The following is a 27795-nucleotide window of genomic DNA, read 5'->3' as shown; positions in this document are numbered from 1 at the left end:
CTATATATAGCTCCATACAAACCTGCAAGCACAACTTAACCACCACTACATAGCGGGGCATGCCTATGCCTCACTATGATCCAAGGCCCCTAAAGAGACCAGGGCCAAGATAATCACTACCGACTCCACCCCCCACTCCAAACACACCTGCATAAGGCCAATCGAGTATGGATCATTGGGTGGACCTGAATTAGGTTGAAAGTCAATAGGTCAACCCCATATGGTTGACCTGGAATAGGTCGACAGGATCAAACGGTCGTCAGGGTCATTAGGTCAACATGTAAAAGTTAGACAGTAGAAAAGGTCAACAGGTACAAAAGGTTGATGTGATGCCAGTGCTTCTGTTCTCGGCGGATCTCTCTGCAGTAATACCCCAGTGTCTCCGGCATTTCCAGGTGTCAGTTGTTGCACAGCTTCCAGCGTTCCCAGCCGCTGCTGGGTTCCACTGCGCTCCAGGCACCCGTGCTTCTTGGAGTCAGCGTGGGCTGCAGGTTAAACGTCGCTCTCAAGTTATACAAGTCCTCAGTGTCTTTAACCTTCGCTCCCAAGTTATACAAATCCTCAGTGTCTTTAACCACCGCTCTCAAGTTCTTCAAATCATCATTGTCTTTAACCACCGCTCTCAAGTTCTTCAAATCACCATTGTCTTTAACCACCGCTCTCAAGTTCTTCAAATCATCAGTGTCTTTAACCACCGCTCTCAAGTTCTTCAAATCATCAGTGTCTTTAACCACCGCTCTCAAGTTCTTCAAATTATCAGAGTCTTAACCACCGCTCTCAAGTTCTTCACTCACCAGTATCTTTTACCATCACTCACAAGTACTTTCTGGACATTTCTCCATACGCTCCTTCTCTGTTATGTGACATTGTGTTGCCCCCTTCCTGCAATAAAGTCCTTTAATATTTTCACCAAGCTTTACTGTCAGAGTCCTGTATGAGGAAGACCTATATCAAGCCATCCCTGTTCCGACCCAACTGTGGTTCCTCTCCCCTACCATCAGGAGAACCTCCGAGTTCACAACACCCCCAACCTAGGTCAGTGACATCCCATTTGTTTTGGGTCAGGTCCAGTTGGATCAGTGGGGTAGATATATTTTTCTTAAATGTCAGATAAATTCCATGTCTTTATTATTGTTGGCTATCTACATTCCTCCACCGTACTCCCCGGAGATTCTACGTAAGGCTGCTGATTTTATGTCCCTTTACCCCAACGTTCCCACTGTCTGCATTGGGGACTTTAATAATGTTATGGATCTCAGTGTGGATAGGTTCAGCACCACTACTACTGTGCCTCGTCCACGTCCGGGTACCTTTGCACTGTTGGTGGATGGTATGGGTTTGGTGGACGTCTGGAGGGCGCGTTATCCAGCTGCTCGCCAGTTCTCCTGTGTCTCCCCTACTTACTCCTCCTTTTCTAGGATTGATATAGCCCTGGTTTCCCCGTTTACTTCCCAAAATTGTTGATGTCCAGTATGCAACTAGGGGTATCTCGGACCACTCACCAATACTGTTGAATTTGGATACTGGGGGTGCCCGGGGGCAATTGTTTTGGAAATTTAACTCGTTCTGGCTCTTACAGATGGGCACTGGCGCGGAGCTAGAGCTTGCATGGCGGGAGTTCCTGGAGCTAAATGAGGGCACTGCTGGTCCGACAATCCTCTGGGACGCGTTTAAGGCCTTTATACGTGGCTCTTTAATTAGACGGGTTGCTAATTTAAAAAATGGCTATAAACGCCAAGAAATGGAACTTGAAGCGTCATGTAGGTCCCTAGAAATCCAATATTTGCATGATGGTTTGGTTTCCTCGAAGGACACATGGTTGCTTGCGCAGTCCAAATGCAGGAACTGTCTGTCTGATAAAGCCAAATACCGTTTACTGTATGCCCAACACTCATACTATGCTACAGGCGACAGACCTGGTACTTATTTAGCGCATTTAGCGGCGACAGATAAATCTTCTAATACTGTCCTTGCGATAGGCAGGGATGATGGCGTAACATATGTAAAAACCCCGGAAATAGTGGACCAATTTGTTGCTTATTATAAAAGTCTGTATAGTACGAAATTATCGGCTGATTTAACAGAAATAAATAATTATCTTGCTGGTATACCAATGCCCTCGCTCTCTAATGTGGCGGTTGAATTTCTGGATTCCCCTTTGTCATTAACGGAGATTGAAACAGCTATCAAATCGTCTCCTGCTGGCAAGGCACCAGGGCTAGACGGAATTCCTATTGAGCTATATAAGAAGCATATTGACTTTTATGGCCCCAAATTGCTTGCTCTGTTCAATGACTTGTTGGAATTGGGTTCACTGCCGGATTCTATGACCGAGGCTTTGATAATAGTGCTTTTAAAACCAGATAAGGATCCAGAGCAGGTAGATTCATATAGACCTATTTCGCTACTTTTAACTGATGTTAAGATCTTGGCAAAGATCCTGGCTCTTAGATTAAACTCTGTAATTACCCAAATTATCCACCCAGATCAGACCGGCTTCGTGTCGGGGCGGTCCACTCTAACTAACCTTAGGCGATTGTTCACGCATTTACAGGGCCTTCGTGGGGACGCCGACACTTCTGTTGTAGTGTCTCTTGACGCTGCTAAAGCTTTTGATTCAGTGGAGTGGGCGTTCTTGTGGGGGTCTATGGCCCGCTTCGGTATTGGACCACGATTTATACGGTGGGTAAAGCTACTTTACTCCGCCCCATCAGCCAGGGTCTCGATAAATGGATTTATTTCCTCTGCATTTCCTCTAGCCAGGGGTACAAGGCAGGGCTGCCCGCTATCCCCTATTCTTTTTGGTGGAGCCCTTAGCGTGTCTGGTGCGTTCTGACTTGCGGGTGGGGAGGTTCCAGGTGGGCCCCACCACGGACAAAATTGCTCTATACGCGGATGATATTCTGCTGTTTGTATCAGACTATTGCAATACCATGCCACACTTGTTGCATATTATTGACACCTATGTGTCACAACTGAGGGCTGGTGCTGACCAGGGGGAAGCCTCAGTTGTAGGGGCTGAGGTATATGTGTACCTGGGAGGCAGTACAGGGTTCTTAGACATGCAGGGAACCTTTAGAACAAATGCCCGAAGGCGTGACCAAGACAACGAAGGAAAGTTCAAAGGTTTATTAAACACAGTTCAGAGGAATACTGATGACTTGGTACCGGTAATAGGAAACACAGTTCAGAGAAATACTTGGGATCGATGACGGAACACCGATGGTGACTTGGGATCGATGACGGAACACCGATGGTTACTGGAGATCGATGGCGGAACACCAATGGAGACTTGGGATCGATGGCGGAACACCAATGGAGACTTGGGATCGATGGCGGAACACCGATGGAGACTTGGGATCGATGGCGGAACACCGATGGTGACTTGGGATCGATGGCGTTACACCGATGGAGACTTGGGATCGATGGCGGAACACCGATGGAGACTTGGGATCGATGGCGGAACACCGATGAAGACTTGGGATCGATGGCGGAACACCGATGGAGACTTGGGATCGATGGCAGAACACCGATGGTTACTGGCAGGGCACCGCTGGAAGCTAGAAGCTGGAAGCCGGTCTCAGGTAACTGCCAGTCACAGGGTGCAATGTTGAGACACTGCAGAGTCAGGCTGTACTGCAGAGAAAGTCCATGGGAGAACTGCACACTGGAATCACTGTAGACAATTGAAGCACTGACATCTTTCCACCCCAAGAACAAGATATTTATACCAGCTGGGAAACAGGGATTGGCTGGCTGATTAACCAGAGACCAGAGTGCAGCTGCTGGGTAATCAGGCTGAGAGCAGAGTGCAGCTGATAGGCTGAAAGGTATCATGTGATTAGGAAAACATGGCTGCGCCCATGTTAGCTTTTGGAGGGAAAGATTGTTTGTAACTTGCATGTGAAACTTAACCCTGATGCTGCCAGAATCACAGTAAGGAGATTAGAGACAATGAGATGCAGCGTCCTGCACACAGACAGTGCAGATGGAATCCAGGCTTGGAACACTGGGACAGTCTCAGGAGACATTTGGAAGGTAAATACTGATAAGGAATTACCTGGATCGTGACACTATGGCGGGTACTCTGGACTGTCCATTAATTGGGACAAGTCCTGCATACTGCCTTTTCGGGGTGCTTGTCCTGGTGTCTCGCCCGTGGCCCTTCCTCTTCGTTGGGTGGACTCATTTAAGTATTTGGGAATCTGGGTCACAAATGATCCTTCTCAATACTTTTCCTTAAACATAAAACCTCATATGGATTATTTACATTCCCGTATTGCGGTGTGGGGGACTCTACCTCTAACTATAATGGGTAGAATTAATTTAGTGAAAATGGTGGCCCTGCCTAAACTGCTGTATGCGCTGCAACACTCCCCTGTTTATCTCCCATTAAAAACATTTCGGAAAATAGATAGTCTTCTGTCCTCTATCGTATGGTCTAACCACCGGGTAAGAATAAAACTAGACACCCTTACACGCCCAAGCGATTCTGGGGGCCTGGCCCTCCCAAAATTCAGCTTATATTATCTAGCGGCAAAAATGGTACATATTAGTAAGTGGTTGCATGACTCCGGTAGAGATGAATTGATCTCCCGAATTCTCTATGCAACAGATCGGAATTGCACCCCAATACAACTACTATTGAATGACAATGTATCGCTACTTAACCTTCCCATTGTCAAACAAGCAATTATGGTATGGAGACAGACGCATAGATTGCTCCAGGGAGAGGGCTGGGATCCGGAAACGCCTTTGGCTTACACGCATACTCTTAACGAGCTTACCTCGCTACAGATACGGGAGGTTTGGAACCACCATGGGGTGCAGTCTCTTGGGCAATTATATCATGTGGGTGTGTTTAAATCTTTCAAACAGTTGCGGGAGGATTATAATATTCCTACCTTCTATTTATATCGATACCTGCAACTCCGCCATGCTTGTCAGTCTCAAAGATATATAAACATACCCCCCGGGATACAATCTCGGGAGTATACCAAGAGCGCTGCTTCCACCCTAATTTCTATACTATTATATTTGAGCTGAGGAAGCCGCTGAGGGAGCATCAAGGCGGAGAAACGCGTATTCGAGTGACCGTGGTAACAGATTTTCACCTCCGGACCGCTGTAGCACGGGGTCAGTAATACTGTTACACAGTGTAAATTGCAATACGGGCCAATACCAGCAGAGGGAGCCTGAGCACTGTGAGCAGAAGCACCTGACGATTGATGTCTTCAATTACTAAAGGAGAACCGTAACAGCAAAGAGTCCAGTACTGGAGGTGAAATCAATAGGAAGCCGTATGGTAACACCTGTGAAGGTAAAAATAAGAATTTACTTACCGATAATTCTATTTCTCATAGTCCGTAGTGGATGCTGGGGACTCCGTAAGGACCATGGGGAATAGCGGCTCCGCAGGAGACTGGGCACATCTAAAGAAAGCTTTAGGACTAACTGGTGTGCACTGGCTCCTCCCCCTATGACCCTCCTCCAAGCCTCAGTTAGGATACTGTGCCCGGACGAGCGTACACAATAAGGAAGGATTTTGAATCCCGGGTAAGACTCATACCAGCCACACCAATCACACCGTATAACTTGTGATCCGAACCCAGTTAACAGTATAATAACAGAGGAGCCTCTGAAAAGATGGCTCCCAACAATAATAACCCGATTTTTGTAACAATAACTATGTACAAGTATTGCAGACAATCCGCACTTGGGATGGGCGCCCAGCATCCACTACGGACTATGAGAAATAGAATTATCGGTAAGTAAATTCTTATTTTCTCTAACGTCCTAAGTGGATGCTGGGGACTCCGTAAGGACCATGGGGATTATACCAAAGCTCCCAAACGGGCGGGAGAGTGCGGATGACTCTGCAGCACCGAATGAGAGAACTCCAGGTCCTCCTCAGCCAGGGTATCAAATTTGTAGAATTTAGCAAACGTGTTTGCCTCTGACCAAGTAGCTGCTCGGCAAAGTTATAAAGCCGAGACCCCTCGGGCAGCCGCCCAAGATGAGCCCACTTTCCTTGTGGAACGGGCTTTTACAGATTTTAGCTGTGGCAGGCCTGCCACAGAATGTGCAAGCTGAATTGTACTACAAATCCAACGAGCAATAGTCTGCTTAGAAGCAGGAGCACCCAGCTTGTTGGGTGCATACAGGATAAACAGCGAGTCAGATTTCCTGACTCCAGCCGTCCTGGAAATATTTTCAGGGCCCTGACAACATCCAGCAACTTGGATTCCTCCAAGTCCCTAGTAGCCGCAGGCACCACAATAGGTTGGTTCAGGTGAAAACGCTGGAACCACCTTAGGGAGAAACTGAGGACGAGTCCTCAATTCCGCCCTGTCCGAATGGAAAATCAGATAAGGGCTTTTACAGGATACAGCCGCCAATTCTGACACGCGCCTGGCCCAGGCCAGGGCCAACAGCATGACCACTTTCCATGTGAGATATTTTAACTCCACAGATTTAAGTGGTTCAAACCAATGTGACTTTTGGAACCCAAACTACATTGAGATCCCAAATTGCCACTGGAGGCACAAAAGGAGGCTGTATATGCAGTACCCCTTTTACAAACGTCTAAACTTCAGGGACTGAAGCTAGTTTTTTTTTTTTTTTTTTTTTGGAAGAAAATTGACAGGGCCGAAATCTGAACCTTAATGGACCCCAATTTCAGGCCCATAGACACTCCTGTTTGCAGGAAATGTAGGAATCGACCCAGTTGAATTTCCTCCGTCGGGCCTTACTGGCCTCGCACTACGCAACATATTTTCGCCAATTGCGGTGATAATGTTTTTGCGGTTACAGCCTTCCTGGCTTTAGATCAGGATATGGATGACTTCATCCGGAATGCCTTTTTTCCTTCAGGATCCGGTGTTCAACCGGCATGCCGTCAAACGCAGCCGCGGTAAGTCTTGGAACAGACAGGGTCCTTGCTGGAGCAGGTCCCTTCTTAGAGGTAGAGGCCACGGACCCTCCGTGAGCATCTCTTGAAGTTCCGGTTACCCAGTTCTTCTTGGCCAATCCGGAGCCACGAATATAGTGCTTTCTCCTCTCCATCTTATCAATCTCAGTACCTTGGGTATGAGAGGCAGAGGAGGGAACACATACACTGACTGGTACACCCACGGTGTTACCAGAGCGTCTACAACTATTGCCTGAGGGTCTCTTGACCTGGCGCAATACCTGTCGAGTTTTTTAATCATGTGGACGACTTCTGGGTGAAGTCCCCACTCTCCCGGGTGGAGGTCGTGCTGAGGAAGTCTGCTTCCCAGTTGTCCACTCCCGGAATGAATACTGTTGACAGTGCTATCACATGATTTTCCGCCCAGCGAAGAATCCCTGCAGCTTCTGCCATTGCCCTCCTGCTTCTTGTGCCACCCTGTCTGTTTACGTGGGTGACTGCCATGATGTTGTCCGACTGGATCAACACCGGCTGACCTTGAAGCAGAGGTCTTGCTAAGCTTAGAGCATTGTAAATGGCCCTTAGCTTCAGGATATTTATGTGAAGTGATGTATCCAGGCTTGACCCTAAGCCCTGGATATTCCTTCCCTGTGTGACTGCTCCCCAGCCTCGCAGGCTGGCATCCGTGGTCACCAGGACCCAGTCCTGAATGCCGAATCTGCGGCCCTCTAGAAGATGAGCACTCTGCAACCACCACAGGATGGATACCCTTGTCCTTGGTGACAGGGTTATCCGCTGATGCATCTGAAAATGCGACCCGGACCATTTGTCCAGTAGGTTCCACTGGAAAGTTCTTGCGTGGAATCTAACGAATGGGATTGCTTCGGAGGAAGCCACCATTTTTACCCAGAACCCTTGTGCATTGATGCACTGAGACTTGGTTCGGTTTTAGGAGGTTCCTGATTAGCTCGGATAACTCCCTGGCTTTCTCTTCCGGGAGAAACACCTTTTTTCTGGACTGTGTCCAGGATCATCCCTAGGAAAAAGAAGACAAGTCGTCGGAACCAGCTGCGATTTTGGAATATTGAGAATCCAATCGTGCTGCCGCAACACTACCTGAGATAGTGCTACACCGACCTCCAACTGTTCCCTGGATCTTACCCTTATCAGGGAATCGTCCAAGTAAGGGATAACTAAAATTCCCTTCCTTCGAAGGGATATCATTTCGGCCATTACCTTGGTAAAGACCCGGGGTGCCGTGGACCATCCCTACGGCAGCGTCTGAACTGATAGTGACAGTTCTGTACCATAACCTGAGGTACCCTTGGTGAGAAGGGTAAATTTTGACAGGAAGGTAAGCATCCTTGATGTCCCGAGACATCATGTAGTCCCCTTCTTCCAGGTTCGCAATCACTGCTCTGAGTGACTCAATCTTGAATTTGAACCTCTGTATGTAAGTGTTCAAAGATTTTAGATTTTAGATTTAGAATCGGTCTCACCGAGCCGTCTGGCTTCGGTACCACAATAGTGTGGAATAATACCCCGTTCCCTGTTGCAGGAGGGGTACCTTGATTATCACCTGCTGGGAATACAGCTTGTGAATGGCTTCCAAAACTGTCTCCCTGTCAGAGGGAGACGTCGGTAAAGCCGACTTTTGGAAACGGCGAGGGGGAGACGTCTCGAATTCCAATATGTACCCCTGAGATATTACCTGAAGGATCCAGGGGTCTACTTGCGAGTGAGCCCACTGCGCACTGAAATTCATTGAGAACGGGCCCCCACCGTGCCTGAGCTTGTAAAGCCCTAGCGTCATACTGAAGGCTTGGCAGAGGCGGGAAAGGGTTTCTGTTCCTGGGAACTGGCTGATCTCTGCAGCCTTTTTCCTCTCCCTCTGTCACGAGCAGAAAAGAGGAACCTTTTGTCCGCTTGCCAACAAAGGACTGCGCCTGATAATACAGCGTCTTATTTTGAGAGGCGACCTGGGGTACAAACGTGGATTTCCCAGCTGTTGCCGTGGCCACCAGGTCTAAAAGACCGACCCCAAATGTCCCCTTTCAAAGGCAATACTTCCAAATGCCGTTTGGAATCCGCATCACCTGACCATTTTACTGGTAGAATTGGACAACGCACTTATACTTGATGCCAGTCGGCAATTATTCCGCTGTGCATCATGCATATATAGAAATGCATCTTTTAAATGCTCTATAGGCAATAATATACTATCCTAATATTTCCAGTCAGGGAATCCGACCATGCCCACCCAGCACTGCACCTCCAGGCTGAGGCGATAGCTGGTCGCAGTATAACACCAGTATGTGTGTAAATACCTTTTTGGATACCCTCCTGCTTTCTATCAGCAGGATCCTTAAGGGCGGCCATCTCATGAGAGGGTAGAGCCCTTGTTCTTACAAGCGTGTGAGCGCCTTATCCCCCCTAGGGGGTGTTTCCCAACGCACCCTAACCTCTGGCGGGAAAGGGTATGCAGCCAATACTTTTTAAGAAATTATCAATTGTTATCGGGGGGAAACCCACGCATCATCACACACCTCATTTTATTTCTCAGATTCAGGAAAACTACAGGTAGTTTTTCCCTCACCGAACATAATACCCCTTTTTGGTGGTGCTCGTATAATCAAAAATGTATAAAAACATTTGCCATTGTCTCAATCATGTAACGTGTGGCCCTACTGGAAATCACGGTTGTCTCTTCACCGTCGACACAGGAGTCAGTATCCGTGTCGGCGTCTGTATCTGCCATCTGAGGTAACGGCCGCTTTAGAGCCCCTGACGGCCTATGAGACGTCAGGACAGGCACAAGCTGAGTAGCCGGCTGTCTCATGTCAACCACTGTTTTTTTATATAGAGCTGACACTGTCACGTAATTTTCAACAGTACATCCACTCAGGTGTCGACCCCCTAGGGGGTGACATCACTGTTACAGACACTCTGCTCCGTCTCCACATCATTTTTCTCCTCATACATGTCGACACAAACGTACCGACACACAGCACACACACAGGGAATGCGCTGATAGAGGACAGGACCCCACTAGCCCTTTGGGGAGACAGAGGGAGAGTATGCCAGCACACACCAGAGCGCTATATATATACAGGGATAACCTTATATAAGTGTTTTTCCCCTTATAGCTGCTGTATGTTTTAATACTGCGCCTAAATAGTGCCCCCCTCTCTTTTTTTAACCCTTTCTGTAGTGCAGGGAAGAGCCAGGGAGCTTCCCTCCAACTGAGCTGTGAGGGAAAATGGCGCCAGTGTGCTGAGGAGATAGGCTCCGCTCCCTTTTCGGCGGCCTTATCTCCCGTTTTTTTGTATATTCTGGCAGGGGTTAAATGCATCCATATAGCCCAGGAGCTATATGTGATGCATTTTTTGCCATGTAAGGTATTTCTGTAATGTTTTATTGCGTCTCAGGGCGCCCCCCCCAGCGCCCTGCACCCTCAGTGACCGGAGTGTGAAGTGTGCTGAGAGCAATGGCGCACAGCTGCAGTGCTGTGCGCTACCTTATTTGAAGACAGGAACGTCTTCTGCCGCCGCTTTCTCCGGACCTCTTCGCTCTTCTGGCTCTGTAAGGGGGCCGGCGGCGCGGCTCCGGGACCCATCCAGGCTGAACCTGTGATCGTCCCTCTGGAGCTAATGTCCAGTAGCCAAGAAGCCCAATCCACTCTGCACGCAGGTGAGTTCGCTTCTTCTCCCCTTAGTCCCTCGATGCAGTGAGCCTGTTGCCAGCAGGTCTCACTGAAAATAACAAACCTAAACTAAAACTTTCACTAAGAAGCTCAGGAGAGCCCCTAGTGTGCACCCTTCTCGTCGGGCACAGAAATCTAACTGAGGCTTGGAGGAGGGTCATAGGGGGAGGAGCCAGTGCACACCAGTTAGTCCTAAAGCTTTCTTTAGATGTGCCCAGTCTCCTGCGGAGCCGCTATTCCCCATGGTCCTTACGGAGTCCCCAGCATCCACTTAGGACGTTAGAGAAATTTATGTGTGCACACAATATCAAGGATCCAAATAAATTTGGGACAATTTGAAGATAACTACTCTTATTAAGTGAATCAATTTTGGATCACAGAGATTATGAAGTGAAAGGATTTTTTGCACCTTACTGGGACATATTGATGTAATGTGGACATTACCCAGCTAAACTGATTTTAATATCAGCCTCAGATCCGGATACAAATAAGCCTCTTAGGTTTTTGGTTGTAATATTAATGTGGAAATAAGTAGTACTGTTTTTATTTCTTATGCTGCAGCATGTATTGTATATGCTGAAATTCTTTTTATTTGTGCTTATTTAGAGTACTATTTTTTATGAATAAAAAAGATTGAATATAAAACCGGTTGTGAAATTATATAATAGTATAGAAATTAGGGTGGAAGCAGCGCTCTTGGTATACTACCGAGATTGTATCCCGGGGGGTATGTTTATATATCTTTGTTTTTTCATAAGGAATGCAATTATCCTTTAGCTAAAGAGCAGCAGTATCCACTAACTATATAGAAAAAATCTCCTCCATTGGTAAATCCCAGCGCCCTTTTTTTGTGCACACTGGAGTCCTTGTGTGTTTATCAGGGAACACGGTGTGTGCAAATATATGTGTTTCTTGTCAGTCTCAATTTGCAAATGCTCCCCCGATGCTCCGGGACACCCCAGTTCGGGAACTATTTGTTAATCCCCAAAATTGCACTATTTCTATATTCTACTCTGCTCTGCTACGTGCTTATCACGGTGAGGCCCTTCTTTCTCTTAAATCTGAATGGGAATGTGACCTGGGGCCCATTTCTAATGATGTTTGGGATGCTGCACTGGGTGCCTCTAGACTGGCGACCGCGGCGGTTCGCTACCAACAGGTGCATCTTTTTGTTTTACATAGAGTCTACATTACTCCTGAGAGGTTGATGAGATTCGGAGGGAGGATGGATTCTAGATGTCCCAAGTGCGCTCTGGATGGGGGCACCTTCTGGCACATGATTTGGTCCTGTAGGATAGTTAATGCCTTTTGGCAGGATGTACTTAAAATTATGGTCTCCACTGGTATACCTGCTGATGTGCTGACCCCCCCCTGTGTGTGTGCTGGCGGTGTTGGATGAGGAGCTGCTGGATGCCCCCTCCAGGCATTATGTTATCAGCCTGTGTGCTCTTGCACAGGTTTCTATAGCCCGGTCGTGGATGGCACCTGCTGGCCCAGATATTGATTCCTGGATTGCTTTAGTGAACACTACGATGGCACATGAAAAATTTCTCTATATGTCCAGAAAAGTTATTACTAAATACTATGCAATATGGGATAGATGGCGGTCATCTCCATATGTTGGGGGCACTCGAGCTGCACTATCTGCGGATGCGAGTTTGCCTTCAACATAATCACCCCGGGGTTACCTGTGGAGGTTAGGAAGATGTACTGCTTGCACAATATTGTTATTTACTATATATATTGCCCGAGGTAATACTTCGTACATCTAATACGGGGGCACACAGTGGTTCCGGAATGCTGTCATGACCACATACTGTTCTTGAACTTCGTTGAGGTCTACTCTTAGATGATGACGAGTGTATTCATGTGCCTATGTATGGTGTGCTCTATACTGCTTGACGTAGTTGCCAACAGCAATGCTATAAGTTTTTGTTGTTTTTTTGTCTTGTAATCTAAACAAAAAAAATTCAAGAAACGTTGTTTAATTTAAAAAAAAAAGTTCAACATGGAAATAGTCGACAGCAAAAAACGATGACACAAAAAAAAAAATATGGTGTACCAATTAGTGCACCGTCTTTGCTCACCACTCTTCGTGCCAGGTTACTATTCCCAATTGTAGTCCCCGTGGATGGTAAATGCTGAAAAGTAAAAAAAAAAAAAAAAAGGCAAGAAAATTCCCAAAAAGTTGTGTCGACCAGCCATGTTGTCCATCTGAACCTGTCAACATTAAGCACTGTCGACCTTTGTAGGAGACCATATAGGATTGACCTATTGACTGTCGCCCTATCACCCAGACACTGTTCAGTCAGCCCCACTGGAGCATATGAAGGACCCAGCCTGTTACTGTAAGGAAGGCACTGACCAATCGTCATACTTGAAGCAGTGCTGGCTGTTGATGGAGCTGACTGAACAATGTAGGGAAGGGGATGCAGTCAATTTCCCAGCGGCGAAATCCCAACAGCCAACAATGCCGCCAGCGCACCAGGACTATTCCCACTCGTGCAGGGGGACTCTTAGCGCTCGCCCCGATGCCGGCATTCTGGCGGAAGGGATGCCGCTGTCAAATATGGTCAGCCGGCACCCCATCCGCTGGTAATACATACCGAACCCATGGGAAGTAGCATTAGCAGCCAGCAGAGGAGAATTATCTCCCGACACCCTGCGCTTCGGCTGGTTGGAGCATTAGGCCGGTTACCCACTAGTGACGTGTAAAAAAAAAACACAAACTGCACATGAAAACGTATAAAAAAACAAATGCTTTGATATGCGATTCACAGCGCTATACTTTAAGATGATATGGGCTGACTATGGGGGTCATTCCGAGTTGTTCGCTCGTTATTTTTTTCTCGCAACGGAGCGATTAGTCGCTAATGCGCATGCGCAATGTCCGCAGTGCGACTGCGCCAAGTAAATTTGCTATGCAGTTAGGTATTTTACTCACGGCATTACAAGGTTTTTTCTTCGTTCTGGTGATCGTAATGTGATTGACAGGAAGTGGGTGTTTCTGGGCGGAAACTGGACGTTTTATGGGTGTGTGTGAAAAAACGCTACAGTTTCTGGGAAAAACGCGGGAGTGGCTGGAGAAACGGGGGAGTGTCTGGGTGAACGCTGGGTGTGTTTGTGACGTCAAACCAGGAACTAAACTGACTGAACTGATCGCAGATGCCGAGTAAGTCTGGAGCTACTCAGAAACTGCTAAGAAGTGTCTATTCGCAATTCTGCTAATCTTTTGTTCGCAATTTTGATAAGCTAAGATTCACTCCCAGTAGGCGGCGGCTTAGCGTGTGCAAAGCTGCTAAAAGCAGCTTGCGAGCGAACAACTCGGAATGACCCCCTATGTTACCATGCATTTGAGATTACATCCATAGACATGTGACACCGAGCTTCCTCATTCATTACAAAAACATACTCGTTTCAAGCATGTCAATACCTGAGTGAAATGAATGGAGAAGCTTTGGCAGTAAATAAAATGTGAAAATAAATGTACACCATACCTTAAAATGAACCAATTCTACACACACTGGGTTGATTCCCACTACAAGGGAACAACGTCAACAGTATATTGGTACCATGATATCATACAAGTATGACACTTAAACTGTAAAAGAAAAAGAAAAAATCTACAGAGAATGAGAGTGACGCCCTTTAGTCGCTCTGCCAATCACATACATGTCCCCGCGCTAGCCTCCCTGTGATTCGCTGGCGGTGGAGCAGAGTCTAGATTGATTACTGTCTTAGTCACATATTAATAGAAATATCTGCAGATACCAATCCATTGATAAATATACTGTATATTGCCTGTTTGTTTCAATGTCACTTCCAAATGAAGAGCATAAACCATTTAAATTAATGGGCTATAGGAATGAATGGACTGGAGAAGTAAACAAGAAAAAAGCAGAAAGCTAGTTAAATTGCTTCTGATAACTACTAGTGGATAAGTATACAGTGTGCTCCCGTAGATAGCAATGGACTTCGAGAGATTAATCAAACCTTCCAAAGACCAAAAGTGGGAGGTGTTGTCCATAGCAACCAAATACGATTCTAGCTATCATTTTTTTTTTCTTCAGATTTACAAAAACAAATTGTATATATTCCCTCTTTTGGAAAAATGGGCAGATGTAGTGGAATAAATATGTTTTATCTCATAGAAGGAAGGACATGCAAATCAGGAGGAAACATGTATATTACCAGGGGTTGGTATCCCGATGGTTAGAATCACGATGCTCAGAATGCTGATGGATCCTGGTAAGTATTTTAACCCTAGTCCACGCCTTCCACAGCCTAACCCTAATACTTACCTTGGGCATCTGTCGGCATTCTGACCATTGTGATTCTGACCATTGGGATTCTGACTGCCGGGAAGTCAGAATCCTTTTAAGGAGGGGGGGATTAAAATGTAAAATAATATTTCTGCCAGCCCCTATAAATAATAGGATTTTAATTACCTATCGGTAAATCCTTTTCTCGTAGTTCGTAGAAGATACTGGGGTCCACATTAGTACCATGGGGTATAGACGGGTCCACAAGGAGCGTTGGGCACTTTAAGAATTTAACAGTGTGGGCTGGCTTCTCCCTCTATGCCACTCCTACCAGACTCAATCTAGAAACTGTCCCCGAGGAGACGGACATATCCTGAGGAAGGATCTAACAGAACAGTGGTGAGATTCGAACCAGCACACACAAACAAGAGGAAAGCCATGCTAACCAAACTTGAACAGGAACAGCAACGGCTGAACCAACAACAATACTTAATGAAGTAACAGTGCAGGAAAAAACACGAAGTACTGGTCGGGCGCCCAGTATCCTCTACGGACTACGAGAAAATTATTTACCAGTAGGTAATTAAAATCCTATTTTCTCTTACGTCCTAGAGGATACTGGGGTCCACATTAGTACCATGGGGATGTACAAAAGCTCCCAAACCGGGTGGGAGAGTGCTGAGGTACCTGCAGAACTAATTGACCAAACTGAAGTTCCTCAGAGGCCAAAGTATCGAACTTGTAGAACTTAGCAAACGTGTTCGAACCTGACCAAGTAGCTGCTCGGCAGAGCTGCAAAGCCGAGACACCCCAGGGAACAGCCCAGGAAGAACCCACGGACCTAGTCGAGTGGGCCTGTACAGATTTAGGAACCAGCAAGCCTGCCGTAGAGTAAGCATGCTGGATAGTAAGCCTGATCCAGCGAGCAATAGACTGCTTTGAAGCAGGACACCCAATTTTATTGGGATCATAGAGCACGAACAGCTAGTCCGATTTTCTGTAACGAGCTGTCCGCTTTACATAAATCTTCAAAGCCCTCACAACATCCAGGGACTTTGAGGTAGATGAGGTGTCGGTAAGCACCTGAACCACAATAGGTTGGTTGATATGAAACGCATACACCACTTTTGGAAGAAATTGCTGACGATTTCTGAGTTCAACTCTATCCTCATGAAAAATCAAATAGGGGCGTTTGTGAGACAACACCCCCAATTCCGACACACGCCTTGCTGAAGCCAAGGCCAACAGTGTAACGGTCTTCCACGTAAGAAACTTTGTCAACCTCCTGTAAAGGCTCAAACCATTCAGATTGGAGAAACTGCAACACCATGTTGAGATCCCAAGGTGCCGTGGGAGGCACAAAGGGCGGTTGGATGTGCAGAATGCCTTTTAAGAACGTCTGAACCTCAGGGAGAGAAGCAAATTGTTTCTGAAAGAATATGGACAAGGCCAAAATCTGGACTTTTTTGGAGCACAGACATAGGCCCGCATCCATACCTGACTGTAGAAAAAGGAGAAAACGTCCCAGTTGAAATTCCTCCGCAGGGAATTTCCTGAGTTCACACCAAGAAACATTTTCTCCAAATACAGTGGTAATGTTTAGACATTACCCCCTTCCTGGCCTGGATCAAGGTAGGAATAACCCTGTCCGGAATCCCTTTCCGGGCTAGAATTTGACGCTCAACTTCCATGCCATCAAACGTAGCCATGGTAAGTCTTGATAAACGAATGCCCCTTGTTGTAGAAGGTCCTCTCGAACAGGGAGATACCACGGATCCTCTAGGAGCATCTTAATTAGGTCCGCGTACCAAGCCCTTCTTGGCCAATCCGGAGCAATGAGAATTGCCTGAACCTGTTTACTTTTTATTATTTTGAGAATTCTTGGGATCAATGGAAGTGGTGGAAACACGTACACTGTCTGATAGACCCATGGAGTCACCAGAGTGTCCACCGCCACTGCCTGTGGGTATTTCGACCTGGAACAGTACCGCTTGAGCTTCTTGTTGAGCCGAGAGCCCATCATGTAAACCTGTGGAGTTCCCCACCGACGTGCCAGGCACCCGCCGGGTGAAGGCCCCACTCTCCTGGGTGGAGATTGTCTCTGAGGAAATCTGCTTCCCAGTAGTCTACTCCCAGAATGAAGATTGCGTACAACGCCACCTCGTGTCTTTCTGCCCAGAGGAGAATCCTTGTTACCTCTGACATTGCTGCTCTGCTCTTCGTTCCGCCCTGTCGGTTTACGTACGTTACTGCCATCACATTGTCCGACTGAACCTGAATGATCTGATCTTGAAGAAGATGTGATGCCTGTAGAAGGGCGTTGTATATGGCCCTTAGTTCCAGAATGTTGATTGGAAGAATGGTCTCTTGACTTGTCCATTTTCCCTAGAACTGTTCCCCCTGGGTGACAGCTCCCCAACCTCTGAGGCTTGCGTCTGTGATTAGCAGAATCCAATTTTGTATCCCGAACCTTCGGCCCTGTCAGGTGAGAAGTCTGAAGCCACCACAGTAGAGAAATCCTGGCTTTTGGCAACAGACGTATCCTCTGGTGCATGTGGAGATGCGATACGGACCATTTGTTCAACAGATCCAGCTGGAAGGACCTTACGTGAACCCGTACTGCAGCGCTTCGTAAGCGGCTACCATCTTCCCTAGAAGACGAATGCACAGATATCCGGGTTGGTTTGAGAACATCCCGCACCATCGACTGGATTACCAATGCCTTTTCCAAAGGAAGGAATACATACCTCTGTGCTTCCGTGTCCAGTATCATTCCCAGGAACGGAAGCCGACTCGTTGGTTCCAGGTGAGATTTTGGTAGGTTCAGAATCCACCCGTGAACCTGGAGTAGTCGAGTCGAAAAGGGCAATGCTGTCTAACAGCTTCTCCCTGGATGGTGCATTTATCAGCAGGTTGTCCACGTACGGAATTATGTCCACTCCCTATCTGCGGAGTAGGAACATCATCTCTGCCATTACCTTGGTGAACACCCTTGGTGCCGTTGAGAGACCAAATGGGAGGGCCTGGAACTGGTAGTGACAGTCCTGTAATGCAAACCGGAGAGAAGCCCGATGAGGCGGCCAGATTGGAATATGAAGGTACGCATCCTTGATATCCAGAGACACCAAGAATTTCCTCTCCTCCAGACCTGAGATCACCGCTCTCAGAGACTCCATCTTGAATTTGAACACCCGTAAATATGGGTTCAGTGACTTGAGGTTTAAAATGGGACTTACCGAACCGTCTGATTTCGGAAACCACAAACAAGTTGGAATAATAACCATTGTTCTGTAGCTGAGGTGGAACTGGAACAATGACCTGAGTCCGTACCAGTTTTTGAATTGCTTCCTGCAAAGTCATACTTGCTTCTGTAGAAGCTGGTAAGCCTGATTTGAAGAATCGGTGAGGTGGGAGTTCCTGAAACTCCAGTCTGTAGCCCTGGGTGATAAGATCTTTTACCCAGGGATCTAGGCCTGATGTCGCCCATATTAAATATCTTAAGCAGGATCCCACCTGCCTGTCTTTCAGGCAGTACGGTCCACCGTCATGCTGAAAGCTTTGAGGAAGCAGAGCCAGAGGTCTGTTCCTGTGAACCTGCAGTTGCAGGTTTTCTGGGTTTACTTCTATTACCTTTGAAGGCAGTAGAAGCACCTTTGGATTTACCTTTGAACTTTGCTGTCCGAAAGGACTGCAGAGTTGGAGCAGAGTAGGTTTTCCTAGCAGGGGGTGCTGCGGAAGGAAGGTATGTAGACTTACCCGCCGTAGCCTTGGATATCCACATATCCAGTTAATCTCCAAACAGGGCTTCACCTTTGAACAGCAGGCTTTCTACGCCTTTCCTGGCATCTGCATTCCACTGGCGTAGCCATAAGCCCCTACGTGCAGACACGCCCATGGCCGTGGTGCGTGCATGGAGTAAGCCTATCTCTTTTAGGGCCTCCACCATAAAATTTGCAGAATCCTGCATATGTTGTAAGAGCAAAACTATCTCCCCCCTGTGTAAGGAATCTAAGTCCTCCATGGCCCTAGTGATCCAAGCACAAGCTATAGTGGGTCTTTGGGCCACCCCCACAGCAGTGTACAGAGATTTGAGAGTAGTCTCAATCCTGCGGTCAGCTGTGTCCTTTAAGGAGGCTGCACCTGGGACCGGTAAGATTATCTTACAGGACAACCTAGAGACTGATGCATCAACAATCGGCGAGACTTCCCACTTTTTCCTATCGTCCTGAGGGAAAGGGAAAGATGCTATCAACCGTTTAGGGATCTGAAACTTCTTGTCAGGATTGACCCAAGTTTCTTCAAATAGAGAATTTAAATCCTTAGATGCAGGGAAAGTAGCAGAGGATTTCTTTTTTTTACATTGAAATGAGATTCCTCAATGTCTTCTATCACTTTATCAGGAATGTGCAGGACCTCTCTAATAGCCTCTATTAGGGCCTGTATTCCCTGTGACAGATCTGCATCCCCCCCACCCATATCCACGTCACAGTCATCTGCATCAGTGGAATCATCATCGGTGTCAGTATGCAGGATCTGTGCCAGTGTATCTCTACTTATCAGGTCATCCGTAGACTGTCTTGTCTCATTCTCAGTTTGGGACTATTTATGAGAAATATTTGAGATCCCTTTTAGTGAATCTAACCACACTGGATCAGACCCACTAGCCTGAGAATGTGTACTATCCTGAGTTCACTGTAGTGATCCCCCTGGGGATGAAAAGCACTCTGCAGTGCAAGACATACACTCCTTTGACATAGCAACAAGTGAAACACACACAGGAGAGAAGAGGTTAAAGCACAGTTAACCCACACAGAGCCCCCTAGGGAGACACAGAGTATGATGGAACCAGCCACACCGCGCCCTTATAGCTAATGTAAGCTTTGCCGGGTCACAAACGAAGTACCCTTAATAGAGTAGATGCCTAGTATTCTACTATTGCTCCCCCCCTTGCTATAACCCCCTGGTACCGCTGAGGTAAACTGGAGTCTTGATGGAGGAGCTGCGTGTCCCTGTGAGACTGTTCAGTTAGATCTGCAGAGGGAAAATGGCGCTCATAGTGAAGCCCCGCCCCCGTAATGGTGCGCAGTCTTCCCGGTTTTTTTATGTTGACTGAGGTAATTTGTGTGCTTAACAGTAGGTTAGAACCCCTGTAAAGCGTATAGTGCCAGTGTGAATGTCAGTAGTGGCTTCAGCTCGCCCCTCATCGTGGATACACACTCTTACAGCATGTTACTGAAGCTTGGAGCCGCAGCCTGTCAGTGCTGCGCTCCTACCCTTGTGCCGCCATTCCCGCCTGCGACCCGCTAACCGGGACGCTGGCGTTCTACTCACCACTCTTCTTTCTTCTGGCTCTGTTAGGGGTGGCAGTGTGCTGCGGGAACGTATGCTCGCTGTGGTGGGGCTTGCGAATGATTCCCTCAGGAGCTCAGTGTCCTGTCAGCGGGATGCGATACCATTAACTCTTTAGGAAGTTGGGCCGTTCCCCCCCTCCTAAGTCCCACGAAGCAGACAGGCTGGTGCCAACCAGCACTGACTGAAAATAACAGACAGAAAAAAAATTGCAAAAAACTCTTCAGGAGCTTCCCTAAGTGTGACCGGCTCCTCCGGGCACATTTTCTAAACTGAGTCTGGTAGGAGGGGCATAGAGGGAGGAGCCAGCCCACACTGTTAAATTCTTAAAGTGCCCAAGGCTCCTAGTGGACCCGTCTATACCTCATCGTACTAATGTGGACCCCAGTATCCTCTAGGATTTAAGATCCATTTTTTATATTTTGTTAGCAGAAGTTAAAAAAAGGTATTTCCCTACTCCCTTAAAGTAGGAAAATAAGCGTAATGGAATTTTTAGCTGTGTAAGTAGTTGTAAAACACTAACAAGCAGAGAGTACATCAAAACACATAGTACTGGACTCAGGGCTGAGTGTTCTGGAGACTTTGGTCCTGTGTCCATGAACCCTCAGGGTCAGGTGCTGACACTGCCCAAGTACGAAGATAATGGACTCACCAGATATTGTTATCCACTCCCTCCAGCCGCTGGGCTTGGACCTGCTTCGCCATTCTGTCCTGTATTTGAGTAGTGAAAATATAGAGAGGTGAGAGACAGCTCCGTATACCCCTCCTCTGAGGCTGCGAAATACAGCAGCCTGCCCTGGGCAAAGACACCCGTTCCCCCCACCCCCTCCATATGGAACCAGCCTGACAAGGCAAAGACTGAACTTTGTTCCTAAAAAGAGCTAAAGAATGTTTGTGCATCCTGGCGGCAAGGGTCACACACGCATGTGCTAGACTGTGACCGCTTCAGTGGGTGCCATCCAAAATGGACTCAAGAGCAGGGATTTTAGATTAATGGATCACAATGTGGCCGTTAGCTCTGACCCAGAGGCCAAAGATTTCTGAATAAAGGTTAATAAATAACAAAGCAGAGAGTGATGGACTACAAAAGCACTAAAAAGAAAAACATGTCAGGGAGACATATATTCCATAGCTGCCAGTGGGTCTTAATTCCCAGGGACGGTCCCGCATTTTAGAGATTTACCCCTGGAAATATCTCCAACTGTACAATAAAATGCCATTTTTTCTACAGGTCCTTGGTAATTCTTACAATTTACTATTATTCTATGGGTTTATAAATTTTTATTTTATGAATATATGGATTTAAAAATACAAATAGTATTTTTTTTTATAATGAAATCCTGTAAAGGTGACATGATGGAGACTGTATTGCTCCCGGGGTCACCCATGAGAGTATATTGCATGGTGCGCTAAGTTAGAACACAGCTCTTTTATTCTTTAAAAGGTTTGATCAATCTCCCCAATACTGGGCCTAATTCAGATCTGTTCGCTCGCTAGCGTTTTTCGCTGCGCAGCGATCAGGTGACTATTGCGTATGCACCACAATGCGCAGGCGCGTCGGACGGGGACAAAACGGATCGTTGCTGTGCACTGGTTCTAGTGAAGAATCCATTCGCACAGCCGATCGCAAAGAGATTGACAGGAAGAAGGCATTTGTGGGTGGCAACTGACCGTTTTCTGGGAGTGGTTGGAAAAACGCAGGCGTGTCGAGGCATTTGCAGGGCGGGTGTCTGATGTCAATTCCGGGCAAGAACAGGCTGAAGTGATCGCAGCGGCTGAGTAAGTTCTGAGCTACTCAGAAACTGCACAAGCTGTTTTTGTACTGCTCGGCTGCACATGCGTTCGCACACTTGCAAAGCTAAAATACACTCCCCTATAGGCGGCGACTATCTGATCGCAGCGCTGCAAAAAATAGGTAGCGAGCGAACTGATCTGAATTAGGCCCACAGTGCATTGACTTGCTTTGAAAGAGAAAAGATTTAAATAAATAAATAAATAAAAATTACACACAATCAAACGCAGACCATGGGGTAAATTTACTAAAATTCGAATGAGGTTAAAGTTCAAACACGAATGACATCGAAAGTGTAAAATTGCAACTTTTTGAATTTATTACGACTAATTTACTAAGCTGTCGTATTCTGCATTTTTGAATTTTCCGATGTCGATGTCATTCGTATTTTTTGGCAGTGTTTTACGGGAGTGAATTGTAAAACACTGCCGACATTAACACAATGAATCTCGGCCGGATCTGTGAGATCCGTGCTGGGCTTCATTGTGCACCTTTCGTAAAAAAAAGAACATTGTTAAAAATCCAAAAAAAAAAAATGCGTGGGGTCCCCCCCCTAAACAAAACCAGCCTCGGGCTCTTTGAGCCGGTCCTGGTTCACAAAATATGGGGTAAAAAATGACCGGGGTTCCCCCATATTTCATAAACCAGCACCGGGCTCTGCGCCTGGTCCTGGTTCCAAAAATACGGGGGACAAAAAGCGTAGGGGTCCCCCGTATTTTTGAAACCAGCACCGGGCTCCACTAGTCAGGTACATAATGTCACAGCCGGGGGACACTTTTATATTGGTCCCTGCGGCCCTGGCATTACATACCCAACTAGTCACCCCTGGCCGGGGTACCCTGGAGGAGTGGGAGCCCCTTAAATCAAGGGGTCCCCCCCCTCCAGCCACCCAAGGGCCAGGGGTGAAGCCCGAGGCTGTCCCCCCCATCCAAGGGCGGCGGATGGGGGGCTGATAGCCTTTTGTGAAAATAAGAATATTGTTTTTAGTAGCAGTACTACAAGTCCCAGCAAGCCCCCCCGCAAGCTGGTACTTGGAGAACCACAGGTACCAGCATGCGGTGGAAAACCGGGCCCGCTGGTACCTGTAGTACTACTACTAAAAAAATACCCCAAAAAAAACAGGACACACACACCGTGAAAGTAAAATTTTATTACATACATGCACACCACCATACATACATACTTACCTATGTTCACACGTGGCTCGGTCTTCTTCTCCATGTAGACTCCACGGGGTACCTGTGAAAAAAATTATACTCACATAATCCAGGGTATCTTCTTTCCTTTGTATAATCCACATACTTGGCAAAAAAATAAAACGGAAACCCGACCACGCACTGAAAGGGGTCCCATGTTTACACATGGGACCCCTTTCCCTGACTGCCAGGACCCCCCCTGACTCCTGTCAAAGAGGGTCCCTTCAGCCAATCAGGGAGCGCCACGTCGTGGCACTCTCCTGATTGGCTGTGTGCTCCTGTAGTGTCTGTCAGGCAGCACACGGCACAGATACAATGTAGCGCCTATGCGCTCCATTGTAGCCAATGGTGGGAACTTTGCGGTCAGCGGTGAGGTTACTTTCGGTCAACCGCTGACCGCAAAATTCCCACCATTGGCTAAAATTTTACACAATCAAACCCCTTCCCACTGATAAACATGCACGGATCTCATGGATACGTGCATGCCTATCAGAACACGGTAAAAAAAAAGCAGGTTTTATTTTAGCTTTTTTTAACGAATTGTTTTTTTTCACGGCAGTGTTTGGTTATTGCCGGCAGTGTTTGTGAATTACACTTTTTAGTAAATTACCGAGTTCTACCAAATAACAGGCGTATTTGACCGATGGTGTATTCATTCATAATATTTTTCTTTGACTTCCAAAAAAATACGAATGCCCTCATCACTGCCGAGATTTGAGTTTAGTAAATTCCCGAGATGACACTTTGAAGAAAAAACACCATCTCTGTCAAAATCGGGAGCTTAGTAAATATACCCCCATATTTTTAAAACGGCAACTACTTACAAGGCAAACACCAGGTAGGTTTTGCCTTGTAAATGATTGATGCTTTAAGATACGGGCATTAACACAGACATTCACGAAGAGTCTAGGAGCACGAAGAGCAGTTTTCATAGTGGAAAGGGACGATTGATGGTGCGGCCAATGTGGGACACCACCAGTTTCACTGGGATGAACCAATATTTACCAGAATCAATTCCCTCAGGAACTACGCAGGTTCTTAGGGAATTGTTAGGCTGGATATTGGTTCAGCGGACAAAATGGCTGCTTCCACCCTTTGTAGGAGAATGTAATGATACCAGCTTTGGGCTGCAGTCATGTCAGACTTCCAGGAAAAAATTAACTCTCCATATTTTCCACAGAAAATAGGGCTCAAAAAGAAATAACTGTAAATAGCATATATCCTGCTAAAAGAGGTATGCTGTGCCCACAGAAACACAAACAGATAGAAGTGTAAGGTTTATGTAGTCTAAAGTGAAGCATAAACAGAAAAAATAATAATAATTAGTGAGCATTATTATTTATATTCTCCCAGCGCCCTCCCTGTCACTAATTTCTACTGGAGCAACCTATGGCTTTTCAGCTACTGTAGAACTATAAGACCCAGCATTTCCTGCCTCAGGCTGTCATGGAATGTCAGGACTCATAGGTGGTCATTCTGAGTTGTTCGCTCGTTATTTTTTTCTCGCAACGGAGCGATTAGTCGCTAATGCGCATGCGCAATGTCCGCAGTGCGACTGCGCCAAGTAAATTTGCTATGCAGTTAGGTATTTTACTCACGGCATTACGAGGTTTTTTCTTCGTTCTGGTGATCGTAATGTGATTGACAGGAAGTGGGTGTTTCTGGGCGGAAACAGGCCGTTTTATGGGAGTGTGTGAAAAAACGCTGCCGTTTCTGGGAAAAACGCGGGAGTGGCTGGAGAAACGGAGGAGTGTCTGGGCGAACGCTGGGTGTGTTTGTGACGTCAAACCAGGAACGACAAGCACTGAACTGATCGCACTGGAAGAGTAAGTCTCGAGCTACTCAGAAACTGCACAGAGATGTCTTTTCGCAATATTGCGAATCTTTCGTTCGCTATTTTGATAAGCTAAGATTCACTCCCAGTAGGCGGCGGCTTAGCGTGTGCAAAGCTGCTAAAAGCAGCTTGCGAGCGAACAACTCGGAATGAGGGCCATAGTGTAACAACTGCTAGATAGTCACAGGTTTCCAGTATGGCTCTGTATCAAGACTGTTATACCCCTTTTCCACTGACATGAAAATCACAATGTTATGCACATGAATGGGATTTTTGTCCTTCCTGGGTACCTAGCAGGGTTTTTGCTAGGAAGGACCCGGGTAAGGCTCAATGGAAATGAGTAACCTGGGTTATCCGACCCGGAACCCACTTTCAGTATTGGGAGAGCCACTTTCCCCGCATAAACAGATGATGTCATCTCCAAGCACCCGTGTGGAGTGTGAGCAGCACATATCCAGGAATGACCTGGACCGGCGCCGCGGTGGAAAAGGGTTCTGTCTCGGTTTGGAACTGTATTCCAAATGGGATACAGTGGCTTTACCAGTGGTCGGGATCCCGGCGGTCAGGATACAGACGCCGGAATCCCGACCGCTTACAATGGCGGCAACCAGAATGCCGGCAAACGGGCTATTCCCACAAGTGGGTGTCCACGACACCCACAGAGTGGGAATAGAATCATTGCCAAGAGCAGTGAGCCACCGAGTCCACAAGGGGCTCCGTTGTCCTCGCCCCCCCCCCCTCTATCCCCCACCCTGGCAGCATTCTGGTGGCCGGGAACACGTGATTGGGATGCTGACCTCCAGGATCCCCACTGCCGGCATTACAGCCCCAACCCTTTACCAAAGCTCAGGTCAGACCCGGGACTTTGGTGGAAAAGGGGTATAACCTAACAAAGGACACCCAACTCCTCCAAAACGGCCACACAACTGGTCATATTTATTAAGAGGGTAGAGATAAAAACTTAACTGCATGTTATACTTAATATACAGTAGTAGTGACGCCCAGGAATGGGTGCAACAGTTGTAGTAGCAGTATATAGAGCAACAGTAGTACCCAGTGATATGTATGTCACAAGTAACAATAATGTCCAGTAATAAGCCACCTTATACCATTAATGTCCGAAAAGAAACATTAATGCAAAGTGACACTGTATAACTTGCACCGCTCAGGATGTTCTGCCTGGGATTCTACCCCACATCTATCCGCTTGGTATTAGGATAAAAAAACAAAAAGTAAAAAAGAGATGATTGAAATTACAGTTCTCTGGCAACGTTCCCCTGCCGCTCTCGTGCCCCAGGCTGAGCGGGGGTTACAGGAGGGCACCAGTGAATTCTAATGTAGGTTATGAATTTAGTTGGATAGGGAATACCTACATAGAAGCAGCTTTCACCATTACAGAAATGGACAATGAATATGGACCTATTAATTATTCATAGGCCTACAGGAATATAAGCTGTGGCAGATGTCACAAGGGCCCAGAAAATGACGATGAATCTTATAGACGGGATTACGCGGTGACCACTGGCTAAGGAGAATGGATTGGGTGGAGTCTATGAGCAGATGATACTTACATGGAAGCAATTGGTAGTGGTGCGGTACAGCTGCAGTCTATGGGGGTCATTCCGAGGATCGCAGCCAGCAACTTTTTGCTGCTGGTACGATCAACTAATCTCCGCTTATGGGGGAGTGTATTTTAGCATAGCAGGGCTGCGTTCGCTTGTGCAGCCCTGCTATGCTAAAAAAGTTTCACTCAAAACAAGACCAGCCCTGCAGCTACTTACACAGTGCGACGGATCCAGCGATGAAGGTCCCGGCTGTGACGTCAGATATCCGCCCTCCATTCTCCTGGACACGCCTGGGTTTCTCTTACCACTCCCAGAAAACGTCTGGAAACGGTGAGTATCCGCCTCGGAATGCCTCCTGTCTGTCCATCTTCTTGAGATTGCCGCTGCGATCACATTTGTCGTTGGCGGCGTCGTAGCCCGGCGACGATCATCACCAGGCAATGACGCGCGTACGCAAAGCGACCGCCACGCATGTGCATTTCCGACCTGTTCACACCGCAGCGAAGAACCGCTGCGTGCGAACAGGTCGGAATGACCCCCTACATGTTTAGCCACCACGTAGTCAGGCCATCGTATTCTGACAATGTCTGTCACTGACAGCGTTGTGGTGAAAGGCTGAATATACACAATAGTGTACACTCTGCTGTGAATGGCTGCCCGCTGCAGAACAGTAGTAAATAAATGCTGCTGGGTTTGTTGATCAGATGTCATAGGGCTTCCATCATAAAAACAAATTCATTTTCTAGTCTATGCCTCCAAATGAAAGTCTGTGACCTGTCATCAAAAATGGTATCTCTTCTCCCCACCCCCAACAATGTGGAAAGACCACTGAAGTGTAAAATCCAAGGATAGGGTCATGTGTTCCGTTGACGTCATTGGCCGATGACATACACTGCTGTAACTTTGCCACATTCCCAGTCCCCATCCACTATCAGGGGACGAGTGATCTCGGAAACCCTGGGCCCACGACGTGTGGCCAATCAGTGTTTCCATTACATGTTTTTTTCCTGGTTCTGGAGGGAAATATGACCATGATTAAGAGCAGAGGATGGACTCTAAGCACTGCTGCGGCCAATAAGCCGACTATTGAGATGCCCACCAGCTGCAGCTCTAAACCCCCGTGGAGCATACAAAGGCACACCATCGAGCAGACATGGGTGGTCATTCCGAGTTGATCGCTCGTT

General features: G+C 47.1%; 1 protein-coding gene across 4 annotated transcripts in view; it reads right to left on the bottom strand.

Moving 5' to 3' along the window:
- KYAT1 (kynurenine aminotransferase 1) overlaps positions 1-27795 on the bottom strand; it is a 100006-nt gene that overhangs the window by 26105 nt on the left and 46106 nt on the right. For 3 of the 4 annotated variants that reach the window (XM_063936504.1, XM_063936506.1, XM_063936505.1), the window contains one exon: positions 20877-20935. In XM_063936504.1, the coding sequence (XP_063792574.1) occupies positions 20877-20929 (53 nt within the window). In that variant the 5' untranslated portion in view covers positions 20930-20935. Of the gene's footprint in view, positions 1-20876; positions 21195-27795 lie in introns of those variants that run through there. The other variant, XM_063936503.1, reaches the window with a different exon arrangement.

Source organism: Pseudophryne corroboree, chromosome 8, assembly GCF_028390025.1.
Source record: "Pseudophryne corroboree isolate aPseCor3 chromosome 8, aPseCor3.hap2, whole genome shotgun sequence".
NCBI lineage: Eukaryota > Metazoa > Chordata > Amphibia > Anura > Myobatrachidae > Pseudophryne > Pseudophryne corroboree.
Note: the sequence above shows the minus strand (reverse complement) of the source record. Positions and strands in the feature narration are given on the sequence as shown.